The following is a 12,421-nucleotide window of genomic DNA, read 5'->3' as shown; positions in this document are numbered from 1 at the left end:
AAACCAACTACTGGAGATTATTAAGGGCTGGGATTTTTTTTTTCCTATTTTTATAGCGGTCCAGATGAGTCTCAGAAAACAACAGAGGCAGAAACTACTGCAAGGCAGGAAAATAATGTGATTTTCTCGGTGCTGTGTCCTGTTCAGAGTGGTAAACTGGGGTTGGAGTGACAGATGTGCCAGTCCCTTAAATACCTGATTGCATTTTGGAACACACTTGAATGTTCAGCTTCACAGGAAGGATGTGTGGTAGCTGTAACTGTAATGTTGCTGTTGCAATGTSCTGTTGATTTTAGAAATAGCCATAAAGTATGGCTCAGGAAAGAGTGCCCCATCCCAAAGCTGTCAGCTGAAGGAGGACTCAAGAAGAGTTGGAGGAACTTTTGCGTTACTGGTCTTGGCAAAATCCAGAGGCTGAAATATTGGAGCAGTCATTAGCCAAGGCTGGGTTGGATGGATGGAGCTTGGAGAAACCTGGGACAGTGGAAGGTGTCCTTGTCCATGGCAGGGTGAGGAATGAGATGGTCYTTAAGCTCCCTTCCAACCCAAACCGTTCTGGGATTAAAAATAAAGATGCATAAAGATCAGTAACAGCGAACACTAAGTTTGTTCTTCCATTAACTTTGTCCTTAGTGCTGCTGTTCCTTGTAGGAATTTGGTGGCTGTCCTTTGCTAGAGGTGGCAATCTTCATTGCTGGCACTGTGATGAACTCTAAGAGTTGCTTAATCAGCACTGGGGTTTTTTTTCAGTCCATCTTTCTAATTTTCTTCTGTAGCTTGTGTGCAGAGAGCTTGGAAAATAACGAGTTGCAGGTTGATTGTCCTTCAAGTTTAAGCAAAGCCATTATCTTTYGCTCCAAGTCAGGTGTTAGATCCTGCCTGTTCTTTGTCTTCAAATGGAAATCGTGGCTGATCAGCCTCAGCATTAGGTAACCATTCATGGAGTAATTACCTGCTGCACAGAGGCACTGCCTGGTGCTTAGGGAATGTCAGAAGAGAATTGGGTGCAATGTTCTGATTTCATTTTTCTCCTAAAGGTGCATAACATAAATTTGAATAGTTTCTTCAATGTGGGAGCATCTTTGTAGCAAAACTCTGCTGCTGCTGTGCCAGTTTTTAAGGAAGGTGGGAGGGGTTTTTCCATGTACCCAAACCTAGTAAGAACAAACAGGGGGTTTTGAGTGATTTTTTTGCAATGTTATAGTTAGATATTGAACTTGGAGAAAAAGTTTGAGCTCTCCTGTTTTCAGAACCACTCTAGGCTTCAGAACCACTCTAGGCTTTGATAGCCTTTTGTGCACTGCTACTGTAAGGGATCACAGAATCCCAGAATGGGTTGGGTTGGAAGGACCTTAAAGCCCATTTCATCCCACACCTTCCACTGTCCCAGAGTGCTCCAAGCTCTGTCCACCCTGGCTTTGGACACTTCCAGGGATCCAGAGGCAGCCACAGCTTCTCTGAGCACCCTGTGCCAGGGCCTCCCCACCCTCCCAGGGAACAATTCCGTCTCGTCTCAATGTCCCAACCATCCCTGCCCTCCGGCACTGGGAAGCCATTCCCTGTGTCCTGTCACTCCAGGCTCTTGTCCAAAGTCCCTCTTCCTCTTTTCTATAAGCTCCCTTTAGATACCAGAAGGGAGAGGGAAGTTTGCTAGGGATTTCTAAGTGTAAAAACTTACCCAGGTTCATAACTCATTGACCAAAAGACCAAGCAGCATTCCCTTAAATTCCTGAGGGAAAAAAAAAGACTTTGGGAAGTGTAACTTTGGGAAACTGAGAAAATAATATACATTTTTATGGAAGGATTCCCAGTACAGTTTATTCCCTAGAGGRTTTTAGGTCTAAAGAGAGAACAACCTGGGATAGTGGAAGGACCCTGCCCATGGCAGGAGATGGAATGAGATGAGCTTTAAGGATCTTCCARCCCAAACCATTCTGGGACTGTCCATGAATTTGTGATTCAGTGACTGCCATAAGTTTTCTTTGGCATGCAGGTAGAGTTTGGAGATGAAATTGTTTGAGTTGGTACCTCCCATGTGCTGGAAGAATGGACTTTAAACCTAGAAAACTGTTACAACTGAATCTTCTGGAAGCAAAATATGTCACTTAATAATTCATCTCTTGTTTATTATCAGCTGTTCCCAGTGCTGTTGGACAGACTGTGCRGAGTTGGCTGGTCACTGAATCCTGGAGGATTTTATGACTTTAAATCATAGATTTAAACTAAGTCKGTGTTTTATTGATCAGAATTTTGTGCAACAATGAGTTTGTGATCCTTAGTGGCTGCCTTCAGAGTTATTTGAAGGAGGAGGTTTTTCATGAGTGAGAGTTTTTCTTTTCTGAACAAGATGCGCAGGAGCTGTAGAAAATTCCTAGCASTGTTAGCTGCTAATCGTGGTTGTGGCACTACAGACCTGAGTGGAAAATTAGAAATTAATGCTGTTAGTGATTAAGTGTGAAATTACCTGTTCCAATCTGTGGAGCAGCATCAGGGAAGCAATATGGGGTCAGCTAAAAAGTAGGGGAGGGGAAGAAACAAAAGGCTGGCAGACATTCACACCTCAGCCATGGCAGTGGGGTGAAGTTCTGAAAGRAAATTGAAACCAAAGTGGAATCACAGAAGGGTTTTGGGTTGGATGGGACCCTAAARGTCACTGAGTTTCCACTCCTGCCTTGCAGATACCCTYTCCTTTGCCAGAAGCTCCAATCTTGGCTCTGCTAACTTCAAAGACCATTTTTAAGGCTTCTCCCCTGCCACCATCTTCAATGGAGCATTAAGCAACTTCAAGAGGTCCCTTTTTCAAATGCTGATAATTTGCTATTTAAAACCTAAAATATTTCTATAGAACAAATGGATCATTGTCTCACCACTCAGTTGTTATTTAAGCAGACAAAGTTTGGAGCTCCCAGAAGGCACCCAGAGCAGCCAGATGTAGCTGTGTATTCAGATGAACTGGGTCTATGACATGCCCTGCTCCCTTGACCAGTGTTGGGTGCGTTGGTTTTTTTCCACCTTAGCTCCAATCAATCCAAGGCTGGCGGCTTTTCATTAGCTGCTGCTGCTCTCACGGTRATGTTGGGATTGCAGAGCCTGCTGGCAGTCTGTAACTTCCCCAGGTGCCCTGGAGCTCAGCAGCCTAAGCTGATTGACTCAGTTAGGGCCCCAGTCCCTAACAGCAAATGCAATCAATAAATCTTTGTTGGTAAATAATTGCTATCGAACAGAGTTTTAATATAAATTTATGAGTRGTGTTTTATCACAGCTTGAGGCTACAGCAAGCCACTGAGTGATGGATTTCAGATCACACTTGCATTCATTACATTAACTTTGTAAGTTATTTAAAGCTTGTACACTTAACATTGCTTTTGGCTTGCAATGACCTCCTGGGAGTAGACGTAGCACACACATTGCTAATAAAGAGCTGGCGGCCCCTCCGTTCGCTTTGTGGATCCTCGAGCAAAACCKGGGCAGTGAGGTCCATGCTCTCACTTGGAGCCTTTTTCCTCCAGCTCCTGAAAACCACAAGCTGGAGGACTTTTCTTGAAAAAAACATTCGCCCTTAAACACAAAATTTCGGAGGGAGGGTGGTAAAAAAAAAAAAAGAGTGATTTGAGGTGTGAAGTTCTTCTCAGTTTGTGTGGAAATCGGAGGTGTTAAATTCTGAGTGTTGAGTCTGGAGGCCTTGGGCCAGCTGCACCCAACTGCTGATGGAGAGTTGTAAGAAATGAAAGATTTCACATCAATTAGGAAAAATAGCATTGTCCAATTAATAATTATTTCAGGCAGGGATTATTTCGACCAAAAAAAATCGGTATTTGACGTAGAAGATTGGCTTAGTCTCTTGCTGCACTCCTTGGGGACTCAATGGGATTTTTCCAACTCGCTGTGTGTACATGGGGACCTGTGTGGCAGTGCCTGAGGACATGCCCAAGCTGCATCTGAATTGCCTTGGAGACACCAGTGGTCAGCAGGACCCCCTGGATCTCATTTCCTTGGCACAGCATCTGATGTGACTCAAATCTTGCCATAATGTGACTGAACCAAGGGACCTTTTGTTTTCCTGTTAAATCACATTTCTTGTCATATACAGGCCATTTATTTTTTTAAGTGTAGCTGATGTTAAAGTGCATTTATAACTGACCTAAACTCCGATTCTAAGACCAGACTATTCTATAAAATTACCACAAAGTGGTGGCCTTGGGGATAAAACTCTGGTTTATATGGGCTGCTTTGCTTTATAGCACTTTAAGTTAGCTCCTTGTATTCAGAGCAGTTTCCTCTCCAGGTAGTTCAAGATACTTTTAATTATCACATAATGTGAAAATGATTCTGTTTGTCAAAGGAATGCGTGAAGAAAATGAATTGGGAAGTCTGGTTTGTTACTTGGGCACAAATAGGTCTATCATCAATATTAAGTACTGAGCTGGGAGGATTTGGGKTTTTTTACATGAAAGCACAGACTTCTGCTTTAAAAGCATGCTGAAACCTCATTTTGAATAATTCTCTTCGTTYATATCCCAAACTAGAATGTCATCATTCATACTTAGCAGCAAAACTTCAAATAGTAAAAATCACGACCATGATAGATTCTGACTATTTATTGAGATTGTAAYTGACACGCACTGAAAATTATCTAACTAATGACATGTTTTCTGTATAGCAAAGTGACAGTTAAAAGGTTATGAAATATATTCATTTTACTGCCTTCAGAACTTCAAAAAAAAAAAAAAAAGGCAGAGGGGGAAAAAAAATTCACCATTGTGATCCTTACTGCTTCTTCCCCATTAGAAGGTCTGAAGAACAAACCAGTGCAGGGAAACAGTAATTTTTGATCCCACGGCACAGCACTAACTAGAATTGGGTCCCCCTCAACGCCAGCGCCGTGCTGCAGGTGAGGTATGAAAGATGGGAAAGGTGAAGAGACRGATCACCTCCTATAGACAAACAGGAGAGTCAAAGGCAGAAATAAGCTTTCATTTTTTAATAGAAGAAAACAACGTCTCCAAGCGTTAGCAGGCGGTAATTGGGATGAGCCGCTCGCGCTCGCAGGAGCTTTTGTGAGGAGGCGTTTCAGAAAGCCCGTTCTCCTTGAAAAAGTTTGAGTTCTTGCAAGGAACAGCACAAAAAGATACAGACATGTGACCCCCAGGCGGTCAGAAAGTTGGGAGTTTGGATCACTGTGTCATTCAGGTGTCCAGCATGAGCTTTTCTTCACAGTCCCATCCAGTAATTGCGTTGAATTTGGACGGGCTCTTCTCTGAAGTTCTGTTCCAGCTGTGTGGCCAGGAGCAGCACTTCTTGAGTARAGCTGGCCTGTGTTCCCTCCTGGCTTTGGGATTGGGTTTGCAGAGGGATCACTTCATAAAGCTGCAGGTTTAATGGTAAAACAAACAGTGGAACTTGTTTTCAAGGTTTTAACCACCTTTAACAAGAGCAACTCCATGGGAGCTGGGAGCACCGTGTTTGGTAGGGCATCTTTCTGTGTTCTGTTTCCCTTTTGTTTTAATTGCCTTGTAAAATGAGAAGGCAAAAATATGTTTTATAGGGATTAGGGAACTGAAGTTTGTGTTGGGTGGATTCTTGGTTTTGATTGAGTGAAATTGGTATTAGTGTCCCTTTTGATCAAAACTCAATCTGTGACAATAGTGCGTCCCTGTGGTGTAGGTATTGACCATAGGGCCTCCACCTGGGCATTCCAGTAAGGCTTTGCACAAACAGAGCACTGTCTGGATTCATTAGGAGCTGTCTTCTGGCTTGGTTTTGGAAATGAAATATCCTAAGGAAGTGSATTCTTGGTTTGCCACCTCGAGTGTTCTGCAGGAGTTTCTGTTTTACAGCTGGGAACAGGTCGAGGTACAGCAGCAGTTCCTGTCTGTTGGAATATAATGATGACTTTTAATCTTAGCTGGTGATGAGAAGTTGTGGCTGCCTGGAGGTGGTCAAGGCCRGGTTGGACAGGGCTTGGAGCAACCTGGTCCAGTGGAAGGTGTCCCTGCCCATGGCTGGGGCTTGGAACTGTGTGCATTTTAATGTCCGTTCCAGCCTGAGCCATTCTGGGATTCTGTGATGGCTGGCATTCATCYCTGATGTTTAGATTGAATATGGTGTGTGGGAAGGTGATTTTGCTTTGGCCATGTTCTTTCCTCTCCAGTCACAGCTCTGTCATTCAATTATCCAAGATTTACTGGGAAAGCTTTGTATTTGCTCTGTTTTTGTGTCACTACTCTTGCCTGGGATTGGGGTCTCCTTGGCTGGAATGAGTAGCCAGGAGGGGTTTCCATGGTGGTGTCACCTTTCTGCAGAGGGAATGAGAACATAAATTTGTGCTCTTCTGTGGGCAAAGAATCCTCAGGAATATGCTGGAGGGAGGCTCCGCAACAGGATCCCCCCTCAACATGGGGCTCAATTTGCTTTAGAGGGTAAGGAAACACAGAGCACGATGTCTTCATCAGCTAGGAATCCATGTGGGGCACCTTACTTTGTGTCACTCTAAAATGTGCTTCCCTGAGGTGTGGAATTCAGTGCAAAAGGGGGTTTTTCTACCCACTGGACAAAACCAATGGAGGGAATGTGCACTATGGGAGAGGCAGAGGAGAGGGAGGTACTTGCAGGAGAAAACCTATCCGAAAATGTTGGCAATTTTCTCCCTTGCTGTGTTTGAAGCAGTTGTGTGTTGTCTGGAGGGTGTTTAACCTTTTGTCTCTCTCTCCCCCATCAGGGGATGCTGCTGAAGCGGAGTGGCAAGTCCCTGAACAAGGAGTGGAAGAAGAAATACGTGACGCTGTGTGACAACGGCGTGCTGACCTACCACCCCAGCCTGCACGTAAGTACTCCCTGTGAGACACTGCTCAGCAGCAGCAGCCTGGGAAGCAGGGTCTGGCACGGGTCTGTCGAGACCACTTCCGTGAGGAGATTCTTTCTCTCTCTCCATTCCCCTCCCTCTCCAAGAATCAGCATCTGAAATGAAACTGGGTCTATCCTATAGATGAACTGGTCACTCACTCCATGCTGTGAGTCTGAGTGCACTCCAGTTCCTTTAAATTCCCTGGAACTGCTAATTCTTTTATGGATTTGTTTATCCCAGGTTTAATAAACAGAAGTGTWTTACAAGAAAAAGTTTCCTAGAGGTAGTAAAGAGTGAGAAGCAGTCTTTGTCAGTGTGCATTGCTTGTGKTTTATTCAGGAACCACTCTGAGCAGCTGTTTAGAAATGGCATGGCTATTAAAATATGTTCCATACAACTTTTCCATGTGGAGGCGTCTGTCATTGTCCCAAGGATGCTGTGTGTCCCTCAGAGTATGTGCCACAATCCCTAAGTATGGATTTGGGGATGGAAGGAGCACAGAGATCCCAATCAGGACTGGCCCAAAAACCATGGTGTGACCATCAGCAATTATAATATATATATATATATATATATATATATATATATATATTTGACATTTATATATATATATATATGTATGTGGTTTTATTCAATACCTGATCTTGTATTTTATCATCACCTCCTTGTATTTTATATCATCCCCTCATATGAAAATCAGAGAGTTGCCACTTGGAATGTTTTTAGGGCCAGTTTAGGGCCATACTGAACCTATTGGTGGCATTTTGATCTCCTGGGCACTTTCTCATTGAGAAGTGCAAATCAAGGTTGTAATGCATTTTCTATAAATTCTGAGGTTTATAGACCTGCACCTGGAGCTGGCAGGAAACTTCTGCTTTACATGGGTGCTGTCTGGAATCCTAAATCATTAAGGTTGGAAAAGCCCTCTAAGATCATCAAGCCCAGCACTAAACCATGTCCCCAAGTGCCACATCCACGTCTGGCCACACTGATGCTGTGCTTGCCTGACTTGCTGTTCCCTGTCTGTAGAATATTAGCACTTTTTCTCTGGCTTGACAAAGGATTTTATAATCTCAGGTCCTGCCATAATGATGCTTTGCTCTAGTTTCTGATGGGATGTCCACATCTTTAAAAATTATGCAGTAAATTAGATGACGAGTAGCTTCAAGGCATTGCTGCTTCCCATCAGAAACCTTGTCCCTCGGCCCCTGTGTTCTGGAGCAGGGTTTTCACTGCTCCTTTGTGGGATGTAGTTCACATCTTTCTGCCCAATCTAGTCTCTTTTAGTGCCTCTAAATTTAAGTCATTCTCCTGTGAAGTAGCCCTGAAATCCCCAAATTTGTGAACTGGTGTTGCTCCCAAAAGGGAGGCGCGGCTCCTGCGTGCCTCATGGAGCTGCCATCTGAGTCTGCCTTAGATTGTGTTGGTCATGACGCAAGGAGGAGGCAGTTGTGTGTGCCCTGGCCCCTTCCTGTCGTGCTGGAAGGGCTCTATTGTTCCTGGCAGGTCCGTGCACGTGTTGGTTTTTCATTGCTCTGGCAGACAATAGAGAAACTTCTCCTCTGCAGGCTCCCCCGGAGCTGCAGCGTCTCCCCCAGAGTGAGAATCCGTGGAGGTTACACGTAATTACTTTGAGATTAGAGGTAAATCCATCGGAGATTAGAGAGAATCCATTTAAAGAAGAAGTAATTACCAGCCTGTAATTGTTTCCCTCTCTCCCCCACCGTGCCCCCCCCACCCCAAGAAGAAGGTGCTCCGCTCGGTGTTGCCGTTTGCTCCTTGTGTGGATCACAGGGGTTTGTAAGGGAAATTTTAAGTCAGACACACTCCCAGCACACTTTGTACTACACTTTGGTGGCAGGAATGTCACACTTCCCTCTTGGAGGTTGCCAGGTGAGTGGTTTTTCACCCAAACAGGACTCTGATACTGTTTCTGGTTTGGTTTTGCTGTTTTTTGCTTGTCAGTAATTTTTTGTTCCTTTTTTTCTTTCCCAGTAAAGCCAAAGTGATGGATTTTTAATACYGTGCTTGCATTGCTGTTTGGGATAATTTCTTACATTGTTTTGAAAAATCAGAGCCTTATTCCTACCAACTTTCCCATTAAACAGCAGTGAAGCAAAGAGCTTTTGTTAGCTATCTGAAGTCAGTTTCCTAACATTGCATAAAGCCTGGCTCTAATGTGACCGGTCACATTTGGGTTGTTTCAAATATGCAGGTCATTTTACTTAATCAAAACGTTGCCATTTTAATTCTGGAATGAATTTTTAATTGCAGCAAAAGGTGGGCTGGCCTCTAGTGGTGGCAGAAAAAGTAAATTTAGGAGATCATTTGGTCTGTCCAGMCTGTGGCTTCAGTCAGAACGTAACACCTTGTGTTGGAAGGARCAATTACAGTGTTCAGTGGCTGATAGTGAGCGCTGTATTAAATATTGCTCGAGGTTTGGCCACAAGTGGATCAGTTGTCTCTGCCAGATGCATTTGGTGGTGGCTCAGGCACCAAGCAGTGGTTTGAACGTCGAAAATAAGCATTGCAGAAATCAGTCCTGACATCTTCCTTGAAAGCATTGCCTAAAGAATGAAAGGTTTTGAGGTGTGGAGGGAAAAATCAAATTAGGCCCTTTCCTGCAAAGGAGGTGTCCCTGGGAGGGTCAGGCCTGTTTGGCAGGGCAGCGTGTTGAAATGAGCACGGCATTGTGCCAGCTAAATGAGTGCCTCCTGATGCCACCAGGTTGATGTTGGACACAATAGCGAAATCCCTCTCCTTTCTTTGCAAGAAAGTGGGGGGAGAGGAAAACGGGGGAAGAAAAATATATGTACATAAGCACCCTACTGTTTCCTGACTTGGTCATGTCAGGTTTTTTCAAGAGCCTCAAACCTTCGCATCCCTTGGGACGCCGAGGAGCGCCGCCGATAGAAAATGGTTGGGGATAATGAGAGAGAACTTTGACCTGCAGGCTTCAAAGTTCACCAGAGCTCCCTATTCATCTTGGGCTTGTGGAGCAGAGCTGTGGAGTGGATCACTCCAATTCTGGCTGGTGAATTTCATGTCAGCCTCCCCAAAGGGCCCCGGGGGAATTTACCGAGGCTCTCCTTGGCTGTTTAATGGCGGGATGCCACGTGTGAGGGCTCCCAGAACGCGTTCCTGGATTCCTGCTGGGCAGTGCTGCTTCATCKGAGCTTGCTCCCGAGGAATGGCTGATGATGCTCAGCGCTGGCTGGCTGCCAGGGGATTGCCAGGGTGCCACAGGGCAGCACATGGCAAAGCTTGAGCTGTGGATGTCTGTTTTCTGCTTTTGTATCTTCACCATCACTTATGAAAAGAAGAAAGGGGGGGGGAAAGGCTGAAACCAGCTTTTTTTTTCTTTTTTTTTTTTTTTTTTTTTTTTTTTTTTTTTTTTCTGTAAGGGCGGTTTTCCCCTTTTATGTTTAGTCTGGTCTGTGATTTCAAATAAAAGCAAAATGCTGGGCATCTGATGGAGGAGGAACAGCCTCTGAAATAGGTGAGAAGGAAGATGTGATGCCCATCTAGAGCACACCTGGTACAGCTGTATCTGCACAGCAAGGTTGGTGTTTTCTTGCTGCAACATTTAACTTTCATCCTCGCTAGTTTGGTTTAATAACCTGGGGTTTGTAACCCTGGCTGAGGGGAGAAATCAGGCTTTATTTCCTTGAGAGTATTCAGCTGTCTGATGGATTCGTCAGACAGCAGCCACAGTTCCAAATTTTCCCTTAAGTGCAGTGCTGGCTGGGTGAGCAGCCCACAGGAGCATCAGCAGTGCCGTTCTATCCTGAAATGAATTGGATGATTTTTTTGTTTGAAAGGCAGCATTTCAGCCTGGTAAGGAGTCATCCAAATTATTATTATTTGAGAATAATCATTAAAATCCACATTCAACATACAATTTTTACTTACAACAAAACCAAAAGATTGACTAAACTAAACAGAAGAAAAAGTTTCCTACACCAAATATCCCAACACAAAACAGAAGGTAAATTACACACAGTCCACCCACTAGGCTAAACTTGGCACAAGAGCTTCAGTAATATATTATACAGACACATCCTCTCAGAAGACCCTACAAACCCCAGACCCTGTAAAATTCGTAAAGGCTTGAGGTGTCATTTGAGCTTTCTCTGCTTGGCCATTCCCTGCAGGAAAAGCAGATGGGATGAGAAATAGGAGGTTATTGAGAACATCCTCTGTGTTGGTCTCTAGATGTGTTTTAGGTCCGTGCATTTTCCTCAGGTCCCAGGATTGGGATTTTTCTCAGAGCTGCAGTTGAAATTTTCAATTGTTATCAGCTCATGAGATTTTCCTGAATTATTTGGAAACAGAAAGCCTGCTTGCAAATCCAGTATCCCATCTCCCCTCATCCCAGAGAACAGTGTGGTGGCTGTCCTGTATGGTGCTGCTCCTGGTGCTGCTCTAGCTGAGGGAACTGTGCTCCCCTTCCCATTAGGAACATCCCCCACAGTCATCATTGCAGCCCAGCCTTGTTTCCAGGGTTGTGTTACCCCAGGCAGYTGAGTGGCTCTGAAGTGTGTTGTTTGTGTTGCTGTAATAGAAATATTCATCCTCAYATATTTCTAAAATACTATGATGTATGCCCATTTTTTTACCATTTTTGTTCTGACAGAATGTAAAGCTGGATATTGGCTGGCTCTGAAGGCCCTTTTAACTGGCATTTCCTACCAACAACTAATCCTTAAATCAGTCTTTGGTAAATACATACTTGGACTGACAGAAGGAYCCTRGAAGTGCTCAGGGCCAGGCTGGACAAGGCTTGGAGCAACCTGGCCTGGTGGAAGGTCCCTGTCCATGGCAGGGGTGGAACAGGATGGGCTTTAAGGTCCCTTCCAACCCAAACCATTCCTGGATTCTGTTAACTTTTCACAGGTGATGTAGCTCTACCCCCTGAGAGAGCAGTGATCAAAACAAATCCTGCAGTTTGAGTATTGACAAAGAGAGATCTGAAGCTTGTGTGAGCTTTTATTGTAGTTGCTGCATCCACTAACAGGCCTAAAACATTGGTTTGGATAAGAAAAAATGAATGTGTTAACATTCATTTATAGGATATTCAATAGGAATAGTTAAATATGAGTATTATAATTTCTGATTTTAAAGTGCTGTAGCTGTCCGGATCACTCAGTCACTTTTGAGCTCCCTGGAAAACYTATTATTTTAATCTTAAAGATATAATGGAGTGAAGATAAATTGGGGAGAAAAAACATAAAACTGAAGTTCATAGAACCACAGAATATCTTGAGTGGGGARGGACTCACAGGGATCTTTCTAGGCCTCTGTGCCCTCAGTGGAGTCAACACTCAGTAGTGTGTTAAACACACATTCCAGGGTCATGTGTGTCTGCTCTCTCTTCAGAAAGTCAAGGGAAATTCTTAGGATCAGAATGAGTTGCAATGTAAAAAGCAAAAGCCAAGCAATTAATTAATCAGAGGGGTTTATAAAATTAGAGTTTCCTGTCCAACCGAGCTAACTGCTGTGGGTATAAATGCTTCATAAATTACTCAGGATGGTAAAACTCTGGTTTGTCTTTTACAGCAGCTCTATTACAAAGGC

At 44.0% G+C, this 12,421-nt stretch overlaps 1 protein-coding gene across 5 annotated transcripts in view; it reads left to right on the top strand.

Moving 5' to 3' along the window:
- AGAP1 (ArfGAP with GTPase domain, ankyrin repeat and PH domain 1) overlaps window positions 1–12,421 on the top strand; it is a 230,236-nt gene that overhangs the window by 108,946 nt on the left and 108,869 nt on the right. For all 5 annotated transcript variants that reach the window (XM_057389903.1, XM_057389906.1, XM_057389904.1 and 2 more), the window contains one exon: window positions 6,719–6,823. In XM_057389903.1, the coding sequence (XP_057245886.1) occupies window positions 6,719–6,823 (105 nt within the window). The remainder of the gene's footprint in view (window positions 1–6,718; window positions 6,824–12,421) is intronic.

This window comes from Malurus melanocephalus, unplaced genomic scaffold (genome assembly GCF_030028575.1).
Source record: "Malurus melanocephalus ecotype Western Australia unplaced genomic scaffold, MMel_1.1 scaffold_20, whole genome shotgun sequence".
NCBI classification, from domain to species: domain Eukaryota; kingdom Metazoa; phylum Chordata; class Aves; order Passeriformes; family Maluridae; genus Malurus; species Malurus melanocephalus.
Note: the sequence above shows the minus strand (reverse complement) of the source record. Positions and strands in the feature narration are given on the sequence as shown.